The 23895-nt window shown below is 31.8% G+C and overlaps 1 protein-coding gene across 1 annotated transcript; it reads left to right on the top strand.

Moving 5' to 3' along the window:
• Window positions 1-1396: 1396 nt before the first annotated feature.
• Window positions 1397-23895, top strand: LOC106665353 (F-box only protein 11). Its single transcript, XM_014391714.2, has 12 exons — window positions 1397-1669; window positions 11930-12118; window positions 13543-13693; window positions 13760-14091; window positions 14168-14392; window positions 14465-14709; window positions 14767-15070; window positions 17044-17347; window positions 17417-17637; window positions 19191-19409; window positions 19941-20148; window positions 22265-23895. Exons 1-12 carry the CDS (start codon window positions 1579-1581, stop codon window positions 22392-22394), a joined length of 2619 nt encoding a protein of 872 aa, XP_014247200.1. The 5' UTR covers window positions 1397-1578; the 3' UTR covers window positions 22395-23895.

The raw sequence follows: 23895 nt of genomic DNA, 5'->3' as shown, positions 1-23895 counted from the left end.
ATGATCACAAATAGTTATATATCAAATATGACAATTAAAAACCACGAAACAAGACAACTTGACACAAATTTTTCATGTATTAAGTTTTCAATAAATTTCTGATCTCTTGGATTTTTGTTGATAATTTTAATATAAAAGAAAAGAAAGTACACATTAAAATTACAAATCATGAAACAAGGCGAAGTATTTTATATAAATATAAATTCTTGCGTATATTATGACCGGGATTTAAAAAAGGGTTGACTTGAAATTAAAAAACGTTAATTTGATCGGAAAAAAGCGATAAAACCACAATTTCACAAATCAAAAGAATAATCATTTGTTTTTTATATATAATTTTCTATCAATTTATCTCAAATTAAAATGTGAATCTTTTAAATTTATAAAACATTTTAGAGAACTTTTGATTGTAATTAATTTTAATATGGTCTTGTAAGAGCCAAATTTATGTGATATTTAAAAAAACTGATATTTTATAACTATTTATACAATTTATAACTATCTAAATGATTATGTCCCTATGTCTCTGTAGATCCCCTGAAGAAGGCAATAAAACTTGTCGAAAGCTTGGGCGTTGATATAATAACATTGTATGTTTGAAGACCACAACCCCCCCAATCAACATCGTATGAAGGCTGGTTGATCGCACAACAAATGTTTTAAAAAAGTTTTTCCTTTACATGCTTTATTTTATACCATCTCCTAAGTTTTTTAACTTTTAATTTTATATGATATGCTATCCTGAAAGGATAATCTGGCCGAACAATTACCAACACATTTTTTCAATTCGTCGGCTCTTTTCACCTCAAAGAAGCCGACGCCTTATACAAAAATGTCTTTTCTATGCCGACTTCTTTCCCCAGCCCTTCAAAATCCAACGTATATAAACACAAAATAGCAAAATCTCACAGGCACTCTCAACACGACACGCAACAATGGCACAATTACACAGAAGACAAACACTTTGAGTGAGTAGAAATACTTTGATTGAATATATAAAAAATATATTTTGCATTGTATAAATTCACTTTTCCACATCCAAAATGTAATTGTTATATGTAAACAATGTTTATAAATCCCAGACCCTGAAGATGATCTCAATAAAGATCGAAACGTTGGCACGATAAAGAAAATGTTTTTCTGAAACCTACATCACACCAGATCGCATCTCACGATTTCTAAATAAATATGGATTAACGGTCACTAATCACCACAGATACTTTTTATCTATGGCCTTGATTGAGATGATTAATTAATCAATTAATAAGTACGATCAAATAAAGCATTTCTTTTAAATTCTTATTTGAATCTTTATTGTCGGTAAAATGTAATTTGGTTAGTTCACCAATTTTGGAGACGTAATTAAAAAGTCAGAACGTGATTGGCGTTTGCCGGCGCCCCACTCCAACGTCGAAACGTTTTCCAGTCGGTCCGTAATCAAGCACTCTCGGCCATCACAGGTGATACCCTGACGTCACTCTTCCGCCTCAGTAATGGCTACTCGGTGATTTTGCCCTATCTTTTGTTTGATAAACATTCAGTCTTTTGTATTTAGTTGTTGTGCCAGAGCCGATTATAATGCCGAGTGCATCGTATGGGTCAACAAAATACTACCCGAGACGATCGAGGAGAAAAGGGGCCAACAGGATTCCCATGCCGTCCAGGCCTGGTGAGTAGAAAACCCTCTTCACCGAACAACTATTTAGACGGGGTAGCATCGCTCGTCTTACGTTCCGCCCGTTTTTTATTTATTTACACTGCCCTATGCCGTCCAACGTTCGTAACCGATTTAAGATTTTCACGAGTTTTCCAAGTCCGAAATCGCCCCCGCCGATCGCGTTTCGCAGACTATTATTCACGTTTAAACTCATATCCGTCCCGAATAGAACGCCTATCGCTCTTCTCCCAGGGCGATACGCACGTCGCGTTTCCGTTCTTCTCGGAGGCCCTTTTTTTTCATCCTCCGCCCTTTTCCAGACGCCCTTTTTACTATTTTTATCTATTTACACGCCCTCTCGTACTGGCGACGATCAATCATTTTCTATCAATCCCGCGTTTTTTACTATTCTGACAGCCAGTCTCACCGCGGATGAACCTGCCCTTCTTACCCGGTTGTTTATGATAATTCGCCAATTTAAACTCATCCACGGTGCCTGGGGGCGGCCCCCGACTTTTTCAACACCTCAAAACGTCCTGTTATTATTCGAATCACGTTCAGTTTCAAGTACAAAATAACCACAAAAAAATCTGTTTTTGTCTCTACCTGTACATTTTGGTTTTTGGCTCCTTGTTTATTTACGGTGAACCGTTTCCGACGAGAATCGCCATTTTTCTTTACAATTTTTTTCCCCCAAATTTCGTTTAAAAAATATTCACCTCATTACACGATAAATAAAGTCAGAAAGGTCCTCAATTTTACTTTTAAACAGGAAATTTAACAAAAAAAAAAAAAAAAAAAAACCAATCTCTCGTCCCACAAATCAAAACCCACTTTGATTTCATTAAAAACTCCCATGCCCACCATCCGATTAACATAAAATCATTTATTCTTAAATATAAACTAGTAATGCTGTATGTGTTGTCTTGTAAATGTGAACAGATGCTTAGAATGAAAATTGTCTGATGAAACAGCATAGCTGATAGATTGATCCAACAATAAGTTTAATTACAATATTGTTTACATGTGCTTATAGAGCAGCTGATTGATTGAAAAATATTGTTGATTAATTGTTCCATAACGATAGTTTTAATGACAACAATATATATTTTTGCTCAATATAGGTTAACTGAAATTTTACTTAATTGATCTGTTAAGAGATTTGGCATAAAGTTGTCATCTGTTATTTTGGAAATGTAAACATGAAAAAATAGCCTATGAAGTAATGATGTTTTTAATTTTGATTTTCTACGGATCAGTTGACAAAATGATTATTTCCATTTAGTTTCTGAAAACGAAAAAATACAGCAAGAATATATTTTAAATTTTTTGGTTAATNATTGTGTAGCTCTCTAGATAATATTTTTTAAAATTTATATTGTTTTTTATTTTATTTTATTTTTTATTTATATATTGTTAATTAATTGTTCTATAACAATAGTTTTTATCACCAATTCAATTTGACCGGAAACCAGATCCAAACACATTAATCGTCGTGGTTGATTTTTTCTTCATCAATAATTGTTTTAATGACAACAATATATATTTTTGTTCAATATAGATGAACTGAAATTTTACTTCATTGATTCATTAAGAGACGATCTAAAGTTGTCGCCTGTTATTTTGGAAATATAAACTTGAAAAAATAGCTTATTAAGCAATGTTGTTTTTATTGTTTTTAATTTTGATTTTAAATGGATCAGTCGACAAAATAAACAGTTCAATTTAGTTTCTGAAAAAGAAAAAATGCAGTAACAATATTTTTTAATATAAATCCATGTATGTTTAACACTCATAATTAACTGTGTTAATTACTTCAGTTAATTATTCTCTTTATCTAAGGTCTTGGTTGAAAAAGTTAGTATCTACTGTGTGGGTAGGATGACACTAACTTTTTCATCTCAACCAACACCTTACCTAAAAAGAATAATTAATTGAACTATATTTTTAAATATTTTGTTTAAGATAGATCAACCATCATTCTGCTTAGGTAGTCCATTAAGGGATTTGACATAAAATTGTAATGTAATATTGGAAATATCAAAAGCAAGAAAAAAATAGCCTATTAAAGCAATGCTGTTTTTATTGTTTTATTTAATTTTGTTCCATTAAGAGATTTGACATTTTTTCCCTCCAGGAAATTGTTGCTTATTGTTTCTGAAAAAATCAAATCCAAGAAATGTAACCTATGAAGAAATATTGTTATTAATTTTCTAAATTTTTTATTTCACATGGATTGGTGATCTGAATAATCAGTTATTCTCTTATTCTATTGGGTTGTCCGGAAAATAATGCAGGATTTTGGTATTAAACAAAAAAAAAGAAACTAGTTTCTTTAAAGCAATGTTCTTTAATCAAAATNTGACATTCATACAAATGAGTAATCCTGTAAACGTAAACAGAATATTTTATATAGATTTTTTTTAATGAAAACTTAAAATCCTGCATTATTTTCCGGACAACCCAATAGTTCAATAAAATTTAAGGGGTGTCGGTGGCCGCAACAGTTTAAGTGTTGACACAGCCCTCATGACTAAGGAAAAGGTCCCGGCAATCCAGCGGCCCTGCATTCAAACCCAAATGGTTTTTTTTTTTTTTTTCAAAAACAATGGCTCCTGGTAGGATCAGATAGAATTTTTAGGAAAAAAAACGCTGTGCTTGGTTTATGAGGGGAAAAACTCATAACAGCAATATATTTTGAGGTTTTTATTTAAAATGACTCAACTAACATTTAAGCTCTTAAAGGGCACAGTATATACACAATACACACCGTGACTATTACATCTATTTCTAGTTACTTGTTCCATTAAGGGATTTTAGATGAAATTGTATATAATTTATGAAAAGTCAAAGGCAAGAAAAGTATGCTATGAAACAATATTGTTTTTAATTAATTTAAAAAAAAATAGATCAGTCAACAAAATAATCAGTTGTTATGATTGGATTTTTCCAATGGTACTGTTACCTTTAGGTTACAAAAAAAGTTAAGTTATTGTCTCCAATGAATTGTTTTTTCCTTCCCAATTTGATTGGTAGATTAAGTCCAATTTATTTAAAGTTCATAAAGTCAATATTGTCCACTTGTTTTTGTTTCATCAGCCAACAGATTAGTGTTATTTTTTTTTTTTTACAATGGTTTGCAACAGTAGAGGTCATATCAACCCTTGGCATGTCGGTGTTTTTGGAAAAAAAAAAATTTGTAAGTAGGTCAGGTTCACTGGAATCGAACCTAGGACCTTTACAATAATGAGTTGCTATGTCAATGCCTTAACCATTGTGGCCTCCAATTCCAACAAATTGGTTTATTAAATTAAGGCATTTCATTTAGTTTTTATAAATTAAAAAAATGCAATAAACGCAATTATTATGTTTAGTTAAGAAATAGAAACAAAAAGGCTGTTTATATCAAATATATTGGCCAAGTTCTATTAAGGTAATTTTTACCAAAACCAGTGAAAGCATTTATAGCTTTATTAATTTCAAATATTTAATTATTTTACTAAATTATTTATCACATTACTGATGATGAATTGATGAAAGAAAGATGAATTGATGTGAATAAAAATGCATATGCTGATTGATACCTTAATAACTAACTTGTAAAGTATGAGAAGCAAGTTTTTTCCCTTGGAACATCAAAATGATTAAGCCAGTTCACTAAAAAAAGTACTCTTAATAATATTCTTTGGAAGTTTTGTTTAAATGGATTTTAAACTACTAAATAAGATGTTCTATTAAATTGATTGAAATTTGAATTAAAAAAAAAAATTGGAAACGAGAGGTCGTTACATTTTGAGAATTTTGCATGACATTGTTATGTAATTTTTTCCAAGAAGTCAAAATAAATTGAAATAATCTCGTGATAATGTATACATTTGTTTATTTTTACAATGCTGAGGCATAACGGTTTGTCTTTGTCGGGTTTCTTGCAAATAATACTTGTGCGAGGAATGTTTCGAATAAACAAAAACTAATAAATCTGACTAATATAACTATTGTCAACCCTTCTTATTCATCCACTGATTAATTGAATCATTGAAACTTACTAACAAATTTAAAAGAGTTTTTTTTTCAATTAATTCAAATAAAAGTTTTGAATATTTAAAGTTTCATAATTCAATTTTTATTCTTCTTTTTTTATGTTGTGCTTTTTATTCATAGATGAAAAAAATTTTTTGAAGGCCTTTTGTTAAAGGTGTTTTAAAATAAAATTACAGTTTTTCAAAGTTTCGGCAATCCTGTGCCATTTTCGGGAACTATTATGTCTGGAAATTTTTTAAAACTTTTATTAAATACTATAATGACTAATGTAGTTTAAAAAATCCCAGAAATAAATTATAAATATTAATTTAAAATGGCACAGGAGCGGAAACGTTACAAATCAGTAATTTTATCTAAAAACGCTGAATAAAAGACCTACAAAACAGAAATTTTTCATCTAATTCAATTTTTTTATATAATTCATAGTTATCACAGATCTTGCCTCAAGCTGTTAGTCTGAGTGCAATTTTGACCCCTAATTTGTATGTGTGGGGCATGCTGACTAGTGGAAAAGCTTTCTGTTTAACATAAGATATAGCATAGGTGTAACATAGCTTTGTGATTCATTTGGGAATTCCATGAGAGTCTACAACTCATGTCCAGGTAATGAATAGGATTCCATGGTATTTTGTTATTTATTTTTAGTTATTCTCAATTTGTTAGGTGTTTATAGGGTGAATATTTTTGATATCACATTTAATAACCTTTAGGTTCAGTTTCCGCCCTCCAAAAAACCTCTAATTCAGTTGTTCGAGAGATGGCATTCTGGGCTGCTTTTCAGCGAAGGACATGATATTTAATGTCAGAAAATCTGATAGGTACTACCCTTTTGATGTGACAGCAATATAAATCAAAATCCTGATAGTATAATCATTTGTGTAGAATATCAGATTTGCTTATAATCAACATTAAAATAATGAATTCTAAAAGCATCATCCAAATTCTAGCAACATACAGAAATTAACATTACAAAGTCTAAATATTGCATTCTCCATGAATAAGTTATTCATAAAGTTATGGAGAAGTTAGAGAATTGGCTCGTTTTGATGGTAATATAAATACCTTAGTATTTGTATGCGGTAAATAAATATATACATATTACCCTAATAACACACGTATATAAATCTAACTTTTTCAAAGAATAAGACTTCAGATTTAAGTTTTAAGTTTGAAATATGAATAAAGTCAAACTGAAACTTTCTAAATCTGTGAAAGACGATTAAATATTAAACATTGTTTTTTCTATTTTTTGTAATTAATTTTCCATCAGTTTATTTATTTTTTGTTTTTATTTGATAATACTTTTAAACAAGTGAACTTTCTAATTAATTTTTGTTTTTATTTTATTATGAATTTTTGGGTCCTAATTTTCTTCAGGTCCATTTCAGGCCTTTGGCCATCTTACCTTTTCGGTTTCTTCTGTTCTTCTCTGTAATATATATCCTTTTATTATTTCTCATCTCTCTCCCTCTCTTTTTTTAAAAATAATTTTTTGTAAAATGAAATTTCAACTAGTTTACTTTATTTTTATTTTATTATGAATTTTCGGGACCTAATTTTCTTCTGGTCCACTCATCTGACTTTCTGCGTTAATTTTACCTTGTTAGATTCTTCTGTCCTTTTCTGCAATGTATATACATTTTTCTTTCAGTTTCTTCTCTACAACGTATATCCTATTTTCTTTCTCGTTTCTTCTTAGGTCGTTTTCTAATTTACTCTTATTTTCTGTGATTTTTTTAGATAAACTTTCAACCAGTTTATTTATATATTTTTGTTTTTATTTGCTAATGCATTTTGGGTCCTAATTTTCTTCCAGTCCACTCGTCATCAATTTCATCTTGTTGGCTTCTTCTATTCTTCTTTACGAAGTATGTTCTTTCTTTTTCTCATCTCGTCTTAGGTCGTTTTCTAATTTACTCTTATTTTCTGTGATTTTTTTAGAAAAACTTTCAACAGTTTATTTATATATTTTTGTTTTTATTTGCTAATGCATGTTGGGTCCTAATTTTCTTCCAGTCCACTCGTCATCAATTTCATCTTGTTGGCTTCTTCTATTCTTCTTTACGAAGTATATTCTTTCTTTTTCTCATCTCTTTTAGGTCGTTTTCTAATTTACTCTTTTTAAAAATGTTTTAATGAACTTTGAACCAGTTTATTTTTATATTTTTGGTTCTATTAGCTAATGCATTTTTGAGTCCTAATTTTCTTTCGGTCCACTCATCAGGCTTTTTGTGTTAATTTTATCTTGGTGTACATCCATTTTTCTTTTTCTTCTCTTCTTTGAGTGTTTTCTAAAAGGCTAAGACATTCCAACTTCTAGACATAATTGCTATTCAGCTCTCTGATGCTAAAAATAAAAATATTAACAATTAACATTAATAATAAATTAATTGTTAATAAATTTATTAACAATAAAAAACATAAAAAAACATTAAAAGGTCGAATACCTTTTATTCCAAATTACAGAATAATATTATTCTTACGCTATACATTTCAGTGTTAGTATTTTGCTTATTATTATTAATTATTATACAGTTTTAGAGCTTGCAACGTTTTAACTGTCAATGTTCTATTGTAAGACACATTTTAAATGTTGCTTTTGTACCTTACTTACAAGGAAAAGTCTTACACACTTTTTAAAAAGTATTTTGTTGTGACTAAATTCCAATTCTGTTGTTTATTCTATCCTGGATTACAATCTAATCTTAGCTTTTTTCTGTTGGTTTTACATAATTATAATTTGACAATAGAATAAGGCTCTTTTTGTTTTACACAACTAGAAAATGATGTCACACACAGAAAAGAATATTTGGCAGGAAGATTCGCTGATTTTTTCTACCTTGGACAGTTTAAATTTTGAAATTTTTTTACTTTTCATATTTTATATGTAGGGGTTCTGAAATGTTTTTAATAAATCTCTTTGTCATAAGAACCTCATATTTTTTCCACTTTTTTTGGCATACTTGCTGGTTTCCTTGTTTTATTTACAACTTACTTTATTTACAACAAAGAAAGTAATACAACATATTGAACACTTATAAAGTTTTATACAGTATGGATTGTTATCCGTTTGCCGGTAGATGGGTATGAATATAACTTTTTTAACTATCAGGCATGCAAAATTGTGCACTAAATTATATAAAAACACTGAATTCAAATAAAGCAATCAATTAAACACTACTGAACTCCTGTGAAAAAAAAATGTAAAATTTCTTTATGAAATCTAAAACATGACATTTTTAATTTTTGATTCACATTAAAGGAAATAACATTTAATTTGGTGTCTTCTAGTTTATCTTTGGTAATCTCTTGGCAGCAGACAAATAATCTTCATTGCTGGAGAAGTTTGTGCACCAGAAAGCATCCGAGAGACAACAGTAGTAATCTAATCCCAACAGTTAATTTAATTTAATGGTTCCATCTTTATTATCGTATCAGGCACTGCTGCATGCACCACTGGTAATGATGATCATGTATAAAGAGGGAGTCTGAAGAAACCGTGATTTTTCCAGCACCCATTTATTCGGTTTATCTCTCTTCTTAAACCCATAAGTTTTGATCTTTTCTTTCTAATGCTATCGGGAAGGTAATGTTGAATAGAATAGTTGGTGATCTTGTGTTTCCTCGCTTGTCGAAGTACTTATAATTTTGCTTGAGGCTGGACGAATGAAACTAGCAGTACTCGATGTTCTTTTTACCCAACAGGAACGCGGACAGCTCATTTAACCAATATTGATGAATGAAGTCGGCAGCCGCCTTGGAAGGATTAACATAGTGCTGACCATTTAATTCTCATATCACAAATATTGCATCGCCTAGCTTTTTGATCTAGCTCTTCTGGCTGAATTTCATGTTTTGAAAAGACCTTAAGGACTGTTACTCCCTCTGAAAGATGATGATTTTCCAACTGAAGCTCTTCAAAATCTTTGCGAAAACTATTGATGTCACCCTTTGAAATGACAGATTTCAATTTGTTGTCCAACAACTGAGTCATAAGATCAGACGTGGCCTTCATCAGCTCGGATTTGGACATGGTGCCAATCTCGTTTCACAAGGTTGTTGGGAAAGGACATACAAGTACCTAGCCTGGATTTAGCTGCCAATCCATTTGTTTGAAGGGAAGTGGATGGCTTCGCTACAAAATATTCAATTTTGGGAGTCATGTATAAGTCTAAAACTTTTTCTCAATAGACACAAAATGAAAATCATCAGGGAACTGATTACTGGGCCGAGGGAAAGTAGGTAGGTAGACAATATGATTAAAGTGCTTGGTTACCCACTGCCCTGGCATCGGCGCAAATACTGGTTAGGAAGTATATGTTGTGATTAATCAGCTTCCTGACAATCTGTCCTTATCTCTTGGGTCCCAGTACACATGCTTTTGGTTTTATAGAAATATCAAAATAAAATTATCATAAACTGTCAGCACTTTAACAAAACACCACTGCAACTAAAATTAAACTATATAGGAAACCAACTGGTTACCAAAAATACTGCCTCTAAATTCATGAGTTTTACTAGAGAATTACGAACTTACTGTAGAGACGTTGAAAGAACGTCTTGTCTCAATGCAGGGTCAAGGCCAACTCCAGTTTATAACTACTATCCACTACTGGAATATCGAAGAGGAAAGGAATAAAAAGTAATTTTCGAGAGGTAGGATGCCCGACGTTCTTGAGATTTTTGTTAGCTATGGAATTGCCATACAGTGAAATTAATTATAAGGTTCTGAATGGAAATGTTTTCTGAAAGTGAATTACAATTTGGATTTGTTTCATAATTTTGTATTTGTATTCAGTGAGGTGTTCAAGTGAACACAAAATTTAGCTAATTTTGCAGTATTCATTCTTTTGTGTAAGATTTATTGCATCTTTTTTTTTAATCATGGGGTAACTGATTCCAATAATTCCAGGTTTGCTTGTCCATCCTTAAACAGATGCTATTCTGATGGCATTAAAACAAATTAGATTCATTAAATGTATAGAAGATAAATTGTACCTGTTGCAAAACCCATAACCACTGCTTAACTTGTATCCATTTACTTTTTAATTTTCCTAAAAGAAAAAACTCAGTTCCTCCTGTTTATGGTTTGTGATTGAAAGTTAGAATAGGGGTGAATTGGATCAGTATGGTAGTGTCCATGCCATCGGTGAATTCAGTATGTTAGCTTAAGTATATCTTTATATTTCTTTCTTATTTGCTACTCTACCATATTTATAAATTTTTATGATTTTTTTTCCAGAAATAGTTACAATACTATTGTTTTATTAAATTGTTTTGTTTTTGAAAGTAGGCCATGTTTTGTACATGTTGTTTTTGTTTATTATAGTTAACGTTTCTTATTTTACAAGTAATCTGTCATATAGATGCTTTCCTTATAAATGTTTGTTCTTGTCATGTCTCTGTAAAGGTTGTTAGGATCCATCTGGTGATTTCTATTTTCTTAATATATAAAGTACAAGTTTATAAATAAATTAAAAGTAAATTTGGTGGAGTATCTGTGAAATCATTGTTTTTCCTTGATTCTTACATGTTTAAAAAAAATTTTGGTACAAGTTTTCCTTCAATGGAATTAATCTTGATTTGATGTATGATATTTTAAGACTTTCATGAACATTTTATTATGCAATGAAAGTAATTGTACAATATTTGCAATTATTTATATTCTGATGCCTATTTATATGACTGGCTGTCTTCAATACAATACTGTAATAGTTATGTGGAGTTATTAATAAAGGTAAAGTAATTCCTGTTATACTTAACATTGTGAGGGGTGAAACTTTAAAATACTTTATTCATGAGCTGTACCAGGATTTGAACTGAGATCAGCTAGCACGGCAAATACGAGTGGAATGCTTAACCACTCAGCTACCGAGGTCCCTTAAGTAAATTAATTCCTGTCATACAGGAGGGTTATTGTCCAACTACCCTTTGGGATGTTGTAGGTGAGGGGTCTACCCCTTTAGAATATGTTTTTCATACTATTCTCAATAAAAATCCATGGGTTGTGCCACGATTCAATCCCAGAACAGCTAGCATGGCAAATGCGAGTCGGAACGCCCTTATCACTTGGCTAATGAAGTTCCCGAATTATTCATAATATTCAACAGTTAATATACTTATAATGATAAATTTAAAAACAAATATGTTTTTCCTTTAATGCATTTTATGTGTTTGTTTTTTGCTTTTCTTTAGTTACAACAAGGTTGTTAATTTTATATTTATTTAAAGGTGAGGGCTTTGGTGGTGGAAGCAGTAATGCTGTATCAAATAGTAGCACATCAACAGTAGTCAATTCACCCACCACTCACACACCTCCCTATGACTTAAGAAGAAAATCACCTTTACACAGCGAGTCATCAAGTACAGGACCCACGATAAGAAAACGACCACGTCGTATTTGCTCAGTGACAACAGACTGTGAGTAAACTTAAAAAAAAAAAATATACTGTTATATTTTGTCCAATGTATTATATAATAATATAAACCTTATTATTTTGTGGTATACTCAGAAGGTATATGGTTGGCAAATAAGTTCATTCATTAGGGGAACTCTGATATCAACCTGTGAAAGATTTATCTTTTCAATTAGCCAATTCTGGATTTTTTTTGTTAATCACACTGACCTGTTGCCTGTTAGCAATAGACAGTTGAGCCTGTACTGCCTGACAGTGTACATTGTAGTGAACACCTTTAAAACCTCAACCAGACAGAAAGTGTAATTTTCTTTTTGTGCAATCAGACTCTCAAAATTGCTTGCGGTAGTTCGCCTTTGTGTCTTGACCTTTTATGCACCTCTTTATCATATTTTTCCCTAATTATTTTTCATCACCAGTAATCATGTGTTTTAAAATTGGGCCATAGCCAAATTAGCCTCAGTCAACTTATGCATTACCCAAACATATTCCAGCATGTGCAAGTGGTAACCCTCCCCCCCGGGGACCGCGGTAGCCGAGTGGTTAGCATGAGAGACTCTCACGCCGCGGTCGTGGGTTCGATTCCCACCGTCGCCTCTGGCCCTTTTTTCCCGATAACCCCTAATTTGAACACACAAGAATTCGTACTATGGCTAATATGCAAGATCATAAGGCAAAAAAAAAAAAAAAAAAAAAAAAAAAAAAAAAAAAAAAAACCCTCCCCCCCAAAAACTGGCTTTTTTATGTTTAATACTGTCATAATTTCTCACACTGTTTGTGATAGTTTTTTTTGGCGATTATGTCTTTTACAATGCTCAAACCTCGAATGGGCGGCTGGCCCAGGGCAAATCACACATTTGAAATGTCCAGACAAAAATTTGGTAAGCCACTTCTGTTCTGTTCTGTTAAGGTACCTTCCCCATATACTCATTATTTTATTTTATTTATTTGTTTTTTATAGGCCTCCACAGCTTGTTTATCTTTTCTAACATAAAAAAAGCAAAATATGCATTTCCTCCCATCATGAAAACATCATTACACAAAAGTGACTGAAGTATTCCAAATGAAATCTTAATAAAATTGTTTATGAAATGTTGCCTTTTAGCTGTGATATAGGGTTAGACGGTAGCGCTATAACTTTTAGTAGTGAAAAACTCAATGAACTTATTTGCCAATCCAATATCTGAATTATGAGAGTAAAACTCTTTTATTTGAACTTAATTGTAATTCTTTCCTTTTTAACTGTGTTCCTACTCACAGTAAGTTGTTTTCTGATTATCCGGATTTCGAGCTTATAAGCTCATCGTCAGGTTGAAGGAGTTCTACAACCACATCTCTCGACAGCTATCTTTTTAAAAAGGATTGAACATCGCACTCACTCTACCATTCATCATTTCTATTAATTGTAATTGTCCTGTCATATTTTAGTATACACACCACCAGCAGCACATTACCTCCAGTACGAGTTGCCGGATGAGGTTATTTTGACCATATTCAGCTATTTACTAGAGCGTGATCTCTGCAGACTTTCTCAGGTGTGCAAACGGTTCCGCACAATCGCAAACGATAATGGGTTGTGGTAAGTGGTTTAAAGTTCAATAAATAACTAAATATCCATGATTTTAAATTGTATTATTGCCAATAGGAAAAGGTTATATCACAGCGTATTTGAATACGATGTGCCTCTCTTTAATCCTGAACCTTGCAAATTCGAATTCATTCCTTGTAACGAATGTGAATATGACAATCCTTGGAAAGAAAGTTTTCGGCAGTTATACAGAGGTATTCACGTTAGACCCGGACTCGGTTCCCGCTACAGAGCAAGAGGAAGGTCAATTTCGCACTTTGAATCTGTTCAGACAGCCTTAGATCATGCAGATGATAATCAGACATTAGGAGTACCAGGAATTGTTTTTGTACATGCAGGCATATATAAGGGAGAATTCCTCGTTATAGATTCCGATGTTGCATTAATTGGTATGTTTTGCAATGTTTTTTTTTCTATTTACACAAGAGAAAGATTTAATATTTATTGTTACAATTTATTCAATAGGAGCAGCCCCAGGAAATGTCGCAGAATCTGTCATTCTAGAACGTCAAACGGAATCAACAATAATGTTTGTCGAAGGAGCTAAAAATGCTTACGCTGGTCATCTCACATTGAAATTCACACCAGAGGTGACATCAACAGTATCACATCAAAAACATTATTGTTTAGAAGTCGGTGAGACGTGTACCCCTACTATTGACCATTGTATCATACGTAGCACATCAGTCGGTAAGAATATGTTTATTCAACTCAAACTTTTTTAGTCAAGGGAATCGTTTTAATGTTTAAAACATTTTTCAGTTGGGGCTGCTGTATGTGTAAGTGGTACTGGAGCTAATCCTTTTATTAGACACTGTGATATAAGTGATTGCGAGAATGTCGGATTGTATGTAACAGACTATGCTCATGGCACATATGAAGACAATGAAATTTCAAGGAATGCATTAGCCGGAATTTGGGTTAAGAATTATGCCAATCCTATAATGCGTCGCAATCATATACATCATGGACGAGATGTGGGCATTTTTACGTTTGAAAATGGGCTGGTGAGTGGTTATACTTTAATTAAAATAGTGTTAGAAATATATATATTTTTTTTGTAGGGCTTTTTTGAAGCTAATGACATTCATAACAACCGAATAGCCGGATTTGAAGTAAAAGCTGGTGCAAACCCCACAGTGGTGCACTGTGAAATACACCATGGGCAGACAGGGGGGATATATGTACATGAAAATGGACTAGGACAATTTATAGATAACAGAATCCACTCGAATAATTTTGCCGGAGTTTGGATAACTTCCAACAGCAACCCAACAATAAGACGAAATGAAATTTACAATGGGCAACAAGGGGGTGTGTATATTTTTGGAGAAGGTAGAGGCTTAATAGAACACAACAATATATACGGTAAGAAATTTAAACCCCTTTTGTATTTAAACCTCCTATTTCTCTACTCTGCATTAACAACCAACCAATTTCCTTTTATCCATCTGTCAGACACCTAGGGATCGTTCTTGATTAAACTATCCTGGAATCCTCAGATTTCCCAAATTTCCCATCACTGCTCCACTCTCGGCCAATTCCGTCATGCAATCTCTTTCCAGTCAGCACCCGCAAACTCCTGGTTCTATTTAGGTTTACACTACGATGAACTCACCATTGAGTTTCTTAACAGACTCAAGAGAATCATGAATTGCTTTGTTTGGTTCATTTTTAGCATCCCAAAGAGATCTCATGTGTCTAATAAGTATCAGGTTTATTCCATCATATACTACAAATCAGTTGCCAACCAATCAGTGATTTATGACTGTGCATGATTGAACATTGAGTGATCACAGATTCTTAACTCTGATGGAATGCTTCTTTCCAGTCTTAGACTAAGATAGGTTGGAAATATTGAAAAGTTTGAAATTGGAAATAGACTTTTTGTTGATATATGTTTATGCATTGTGTCTATTATTGTGTAATAAATGCAGATTCCTGGCGAACAGCCAAATCTGGGTTCAGCTGGCCTACCTACATTTTAAACATTTGAACATTTGAAAAATTGTTTGTAGCCCTAATAACGAATTTCACGTAGATAACTATCATTAAGATTCGCCATAACTATTAGTTCTATTCAAAATTATTAAAAATGCTATCGAACATACCTCACTTCTAGAATTTATAAATTTTTTGTTCCTCCTAGACCACACAGAACTTCTTTTATTTGAATGTCATTCAACTAAATATGGGGAATTCTTGATGTAATAATGAACAGGCCATTCAATTCCCTAAACTGCATTTTTTATCATCATTTATGATTTTGTTAAAAAACTTCACTTGTAAAATTATTTAATTTTTTAATGCGTTTTTATTTAATATAATTTTTTAACACTTGAAAAATACATTTTTATTTACGGAAATTTAAAAATGTATGTTATGTCAAATAAATTAAAGGTTTATTTTCTATTTTATTAACTTGCTATATTCTTCCCTTTTACACATTTTTTTTTGTGTGGTGATTAGTGACCGTTAATCGATAATTATTCAGAAATCGTGAGATGGGGTCTGGTGTGATGTAGGTTTTAGAAAAACATTTTCTTTATTGTGCCGTTTCGATCTTTATTGAGATAATCTTCAGGCCTCAATAAAGATTGAAACGTTGGCACGATATAGAAAATGTTTTTCTGAAACCTACATCACACCAGATCGCATCTCACGATTTCTGAATAATTTACACATTTTTTAAACTAATATGTGTAAATAAATTTGTTAAAAAAAATGTATACCTGTTTTCTATTTTAGATGTTTTAATGTTGGTATTTGTTCAAAAAATAAATACATATTTGCTTATTTACATTTTATTTAACATATAAATCTGGTCCCTAGTTGATAAGAACTTTGAATTTTACAAGAGTGAAAGCACTGGGAAATATCTGCGCATATCTCTGACTGCCAATCCTTAGTAAAATCCTTGTACTCTTTTGACATACCCCTGGGCTGAAAATGTGATGGAATGGTCGAATGACAATTTGAGTTTTGGTTTGGGGTGTGATGGAGTGCCAAAACTCAAATGCGCATGCGACCACCACTGTGCTGATTGTTTGGACGCGTGATGGAACAAACCTATCATAGTTTGAAAGGGCTGTACCCCTCTTATTACAGGCTCTTCCTTGGCTCCTTCCTCTGTCTATCAATTTTTTCCCATTCCCTATATTTATAATTTGTTAACAGATGTCTTCTGTACACACTCGCCATTCATTCTCACTCTTCTTATCTCTAACCTCCTCCATACAAATCCACTGCTTTTAGTCACTCCTACAACCTCTGAAATAAATAAATAATAAAATAAATTTTTTCTCTTGTTAAAATGCACATCATTTAAAAATTTATTCTAGGCAATGCACTAGCTGGAATTCAAATTAGAACGAATAGCGATCCTATTGTCAGGCACAACAAAATCCATCATGGGCAACATGGTGGCATTTATGTTCATGAAAAAGGTCAAGGGCTTATTGAAGAGAATGAAGTTTATGCAAATACTTTAGCCGGCGTTTGGATTACAACAGGCTCTACCCCTGTATTAAGACGAAATCGTATTCACTCTGGAAAACAAGTCGGTGTTTATTTTTATGACAATGGCCATGGCAAACTGGAAGACAATGATATATTTAACCACTTATACTCAGGAGTGCAGATAAGGTTAGTGGCTTGATGCTTAATGTAAATAGAATCTAAGTACAACAACATTAAATTTAATTTCTTTTTTAGAACTGGAAGTAATCCAATTATTAGAGGAAATAAAATATGGGGTGGACAGAATGGTGGTGTTCTAGTTTACAATGGTGGTCTAGGCCTATTAGAACAAAATGAAATTTTTGATAATGCCATGGCTGGAGTTTGGATTAAAACAGATTCAAATCCAACGTTAAAAAGAAACAAGATATTTGATGGACGGGATGGAGGAATTTGTATTTTTAATGGTGGAAAAGGTTCGTTTAATTTTACATATATTACTGTATATTTCATAAGAAATTCAGTGTGTATGAGTCATGCCCTCTGGGGATGATAATCCTTGTGGTTATAGACTCTAAAGGACAGATTCTCAGTGGATCCTTTTGTCATGCTCTTGTCAGTGAGACAGAATGGCTGGATTTTAAGTAAAGTTTCAACTGGCTTAATTTTAATATTTTTGCTTTTTATATTTATATAATTTGTTTTTGGTGTATAAATACATTTTTGGGTCTTAATTTTCTTCCTGCCCACTCATCTGCCTTTCTATTTCAATTTTATCTTGTTGGTTCTTCTGTTCTTCTCTACGAATGTATGTCCTTTTTTTGTCTCTTCTTTGGTTGTTTTCTAATTTTGTTTTAATTTAAATTTTTTTAAAGAAATTTCAACTACTTTATTTTTGTTTTTATTTTATTATGAATTTTTGGGTTCTAATTTTCATCAGGTCCATTCAACAGGCCTTTAGCCATCTATGTTATTTTACCTTTTAGGTTTCTTCTGTTCCTCTGCAATATATATCGTTTTTTATTTCTCATCTCCCCCTCTCTCTCTCTCTTTTTTTATTATTATTATAATTTTTAAATGAAATTTCAACTAGTTTATTTTTCATTTTTTGATGGTGTCATCCTGATTTTGTGGAACTCCATAATAAGATGATGGGTAGGAAATAAATTGTCTTTTCCACAATAGGCATTTATTTCATCAGACATGTTTCGGCTAATATAGAACATCTTCAGTGACTTTTTTAAAATATGTAAAGTGGTTTGATAGTTTTTTACGTTGTTATAAGTTCAAAAGTGGATGTGCGGAAGACTTGGTGAATACTACTGGACTACTCTTATATACTATACTTTCTGTTGTTTTTTTATGTTGTGTATCCTTTTATTATTTCTTGCCTCTTCTTTGATTGTTTCTTAGTCCTCCTCCCATCTCTGATTATTTATACACTTTTCTTTTTAGTTAGTACTTTGAAAATGTCTGTTTTCCTTTTTTATATTGACACACTGAACGTAATTTAATTTGCACAATAAATGTTGTGAAGCACTAGAAAAATATAAAATTTACTTAGTTTAGTGGAAAATAGCAAATGACAATCCACATACCTTTCTTTAATAATTTCCTGCTTTTTTTTTCTACTTTACTAAGGTTAATAAAATAATATAATTTTTAATTCGTTTGCCACGTCCACCACAAATAAGCTTGAATGTGTGCTTCAATATTAAACAGGAAATATAATTTAAAGATTATAGATGTATTATAAAACAAAAACCGTCTCAAAATAGGACAGCATTCAGAATACAGTTCAAAAAATACAGTAATAAAAATGCGTCCAACTTCTAGACAACCACTGTGATCCGGCCCTCTGATGCCAAAAATGCAATGAAAAACATGATTAAAAGGAAGTGGCAGCATCGGTGTGCCGGATCAGCAGAGAAGCTGCTACGTATTACGAGCACAGTCGATGAGTGGCTCTTAGAAGACCTGAAACTCAAATTGAAATGATAAGTTTTTAACGATTGAATAATGTTTCCAGGTATTTTAGAGGAAAATGACATATTTAGAAATGCCCAAGCTGGGGTGTTAATTTCTACACAAAGTCACCCGATATTACGCCGTAATAGAATATTCGACGGGTTAGCAGCAGGAGTCGAAATCACAAACAATGCGACAGCAACGCTTGAAAACAACCAAATCTTTAACAATCGCTTCGGCGGGCTGTGTCTTGCCAGCGGGGTTCAACCAATTGTGCGCTGTAAGTTTTCTCCTTTTCATATTTTATACATTTTGTTATACATGTTTAATATTTTGTTACGATCATAAATATAAATATCTCTTTACAAATATACTCCTGAAATGTCAAGGTAAGTGATAATTATAAATTAAAAAAATATTATTTAGCAATTTTTGTGTGTATTATATTAAGATAAAATGGATTAACAGATATACTAAAAGTGTTGTATTAGGACCTGCTTTTATTTAATAGACACCAAGTCCCTGCTCAGTTTTTGTTTTGCTTCGGTCTAGCTTTGAAATGTAATTTTATATAGAAATTTTAGAATCTGTGACATAAATGATTTGTAATTACATAATTATAAGCTGTGGAAGCTTTCCCCCCTCAAAGTAAGCGAAAATAAATCTATCACAATAAAATTTAATAAGGACTTGGAAGTAAGCACAGTTCTCTCTATGTTACTTAGCTTGTGGTATATGAGTTTATTTATTATTTAATAAAAATAATTTTTTTAATTGAATGTTTATTTGTAATGTAATCTTTGTTTTGCAGGCAACAAAATATTCAGCAATCAAGATGCTGTGGAAAAGGCCGTGAGGAACGGGCAGTGCCTGTACAAAATATCCAGTTATACATCCTTCCCGATGCACGATTTCTACAGATGTCAGACGTGCAACACTACCGATCGTAATGCCATATGTGTCAACTGCATAAAAACATGTCATTCCGGTCATGAAGTGGAATTTATTCGTCATGACAGGTAATTGTGATATGTTTGTTCATTGTGCAAAATTTAAATTTACATATTGTCTGAAATTGTCTCTTTGGAACCTTTATACAAACAAGATTTATCTCGATCAGCATTAATTTATATATAAAAACAAGAATAAGGTGAATTTGAAAGATAGAAAAACACTTAGTCCTTCATCAACCTTTTAGGGAATCACTTTTATCAGGGCTTTGAAATTAAGGAATTGGAACTAAAGATTTACACGGTTATCAAACATAAACATCTAGCTCCAACAATTTTAATTCAACTTTTTTTTGTGATACTTGGTCAAAATATATTTGACTCATTCTTGAACATTGTTGCCAAAGGGCCCAAGGTGCCGATATTTTTTAAAATATGGCTTTCTGTTTGTGATGTGTGTGTATTTCAAGGTTATATATAGCAGCCGAATCATTTTTTTAAGTAGAATGTAAAAAAAAAAAAAAATAGTATGTAACATTCTATTAAATGAGATCAGATTTGTGGAAAGTTGCTAAAATCAAAAAATGCTTCCAGTAAAGTAGGCCAAAAAACATATTTGTTGAAAAAACAATTCCAACTTGTTTTAAGCACCTTTTAAAACCTTTTGTGATGGGCAGTTTTTGTTTCTCTGATGTTGTGTTCCACTTAAAAATTACTAACTCCTCCGGACTTTATCCAAATCTAATGTTACAACCATTAGAAACTTAAATTTCTCTTCTTTTGGCTTATTAGGTATAAGGTGAGATTTTGTCATTATAAGTGAAAAAAGTAAGGATGAAATCAAGAAAAACTCCAAGGTTATGGAAGCCCGGTTTATGCCAATGTAGGTTCTAGGGGTGTAAACCTCTCAATTTTTCATATGGATCAGTGGAGTTGTTTCAAAGTTATCACTGTTAACACAATTTAAAAAAAAAGAAGAAAAAAGCAGGCTTTTGTAAGGCGAAAAGTTGGAGGTTTTTTTCGAATTTCCCCAAAATATATATTCCTGGGTTTTTTTAGGGTGCAGAAAACAAATATCAATTTTATTGGGAAAGTGAAAAATTAATGCAGGTTCACGTTATCGTGAAGAAGAATCGGCTTCTTATGGTTTATCAATACTAGACAAAGACATTGCAGTTTCCTTTGCATTTTGTCAATTTCTTGGCAATATTTCTCTGCTGTGATAGTTTCACTATAATTCAGGATAGTGAACACCCCCAGCAGTACACCACCAAATAGTCACCATAACCTTTTTTGGGTGCAGATTTGGTTTTGGGAAGTGTTTTGGTTCTTCATCCTTGTCCACCCACTGACCTGTACGCTTCCTGTTATCGTACAGAATCCATTTCTCATTGCACATGATGATTTGATCGAGAAATGGATCATTTTGGTAGCAGAAAAGAAGATATGTGTAAATTTAAAGTATTGATTTCTTTGGGCTTCAGTTAGTTCATGTGGTACCCACTTGTCGAGCTTTTTTACTTTACCAATTTGCACGAGATGGCTAACAGTGGTTGAGTGGTCAACACTAAGCTCTTCCGCAATTTCCTGGGTTGTCTTGCTCGAATTTTCTTGACTTAGCGCTTAGAGTTAGTCATTGTCCACAACGGAAGCCCTACCATGCGATCTTCGCTGTCTTAGAGTTCGAAATCTCCAAGACGAAATTTTTTTGGCAATCTCTTCCTGATTTTTCTCACTTATAATCACATAAAATCTAAACATTGTTGACACAATCTAAAAATAGAGAAATTCAGCTTCCCAACAGTTATAATAAATTTATATCTAAGGGCTTTCAAGGGTTCTTCTGTATTGCTTTTTCAAAAATATATTTTTTTGCCTACTCTATTAGAATGTCTTTGTTTTTGTAACTTTTTATATATTTAATCTAATTTAATATGATCCTGCATATTATTCTTTTACCTTATGCAAAAAAAAGTAGAAGAAGAAAAAGAAAGACCGATATATAATCACCTTGAAATACACCCAGAACAAAGGCAGAAATCCATATTAAAAAATTTCTATTACTTATTTCCTAAGGCCCATTGGCAAGAATGTGGACACTGTCAAATATTGTTTGATGTATATAATTAAAATAATAATAATTAATATAATAATATTATTAAAATAATTGTTAATTTGTCTATAGGTTCTTCTGTGATTGTGGCGCGGGCACATTATCTAATCACTGCCAACTACAGGGTGAGCCTACTCAAGATACAGATACGTTGTACGACTCGGCAGCACCGATGGAATCACACACACTGATGGTGAATTAAACGTTAGATTATATAAAAGAGAAGTTGCATCAAGCATAATTTATTAGTTACATTTTTTAATTTAATTTTTAAGTTTGAGCCATTTTGACTGATTTTTGTTATACACGAGGCTTCAAATAAGTAATCTCCAAGTTCTCTAGAAGTCAAGTCTGTAAGGGGAATTATTGATCAAATTTGGATCTTTTTGTTTATCCAAGGTCTGTTAACAACAGTTTTTATTATGTGAATTGGTTAGGATTGAGTGAGTACTCAAAAATGCATTTTTTTGGTAATCTTAATTTTATGTGTATACTTTTCAGTAATAGTTGTGGAATTTATGAGAATCCAAGTTGTACTAACGTGTTTCATGAGGGTGCAATATATTATTTTTATTTTTTATATAGAATATTTTAACGTCTAAAGTCGCTTTGCTACACCTGTTTGATTTAGCATGTATACGTTCTGTGTCCGATCATATTTTGTGTGTACTATTGGATTGCCTTTAGCAATTTTATTAATGCATTGGTATTTCTGCTTGAAGTTTTATCCCATACATTTTAATCGTATTGATACATATTTTATATTTTTAATGACTAAACCTTGACCTCTTTTACTATTTCACTCTAGCTATTCAGGTATTAATAAAATCATCTTTTTTTTTTTTTTAACCATTAAACAATATATATTTTGTTTACTTGTTGAACGAGGTCAGTAGCTGTCAGAGAGATTGGGTTGTCTATCCAAATATTTTCGTAGTGCACACAAAAACGTAATATTCATTTAATTTTAAACTTAATAGTTGTGTTGTGATGAAAGTACTGAGGAGCCTGCAAATAATTGTTGGCCGATTGTGAAATGTACTTCTTTTAATAGTTAGGACTTTCCTGATTGAATTTTTTTTTTTAAATTGGAAATTTTATAAGTCAAACATCATTACATGCCATGCTTAACTGTTAATATTTAGTTTCTATAATTTTTTTTTTCAATACTACCTCATCTCATTAATAAATCAGATAATAAAACTGTTAATTCTTTGCGCTTGGTATTCCACAGTATTGTATACATACGCCAAGGCTTGGAGTACTTTTTTCTTTCTTTTTTTTTTTGAATTGGGAATTTTATAAGTCAAACATCGTTGCATGCCTTGTTTACCTGTTTAACATTTTGTTTCTATAATTTTTTTTTAATGCTACCTCAACTCATTAATAAATCAGATGTTGAAGCTGTTCTGGTGTCAATTTGTAGCAGTGAAATTAATTCTTTGCGCTTGGTTTATATTCCACAATAGTGTTATATGCCAAGGCTTGTGGTATTTTTTGTATTACAATTTTTTAACGAATCAAACTGATAACATCTCTATTAAAACTGCTTGGTTGTACGACTTAAGCACTGTAATCATTAAACAGATCTTGGAAATATTTTTCACCTTAGTGTATAAATATATTTTTAAATGTCTACAGGTTAGTAGTACATGGCTAAAATATCACGGATTTTTTTATTTGACTTGAGATTTTTTTTTTAA

This window comes from Cimex lectularius, unplaced genomic scaffold (genome assembly GCF_000648675.2).
Source record: "Cimex lectularius strain Harlan isolate CLEC.00 unplaced genomic scaffold, Clec_2.1 scaffold9, whole genome shotgun sequence".
Lineage (NCBI taxonomy): Eukaryota > Metazoa > Arthropoda > Insecta > Hemiptera > Cimicidae > Cimex > Cimex lectularius.
This window is presented reverse-complemented; position numbering and strand designations above follow the sequence as displayed.

Coding starts and splice junctions, on each gene's coding strand:
- LOC106665353 (XM_014391714.2), top strand. CDS start 1,579: ATGCCGAGTGCATCGTATGGGTCAACAAAATACTACCCGAGACGATCG. Junction 1,670..11,929: donor TCCCATGCCGTCCAGGCCTG/GTGAGTAGAAAA, acceptor ATTTATTTAAAG/GTGAGGGCTTTGGTGGTGGA. Junction 17,638..19,190: donor TATTTTTAATGGTGGAAAAG/GTTCGTTTAATT, acceptor TAATGTTTCCAG/GTATTTTAGAGGAAAATGAC.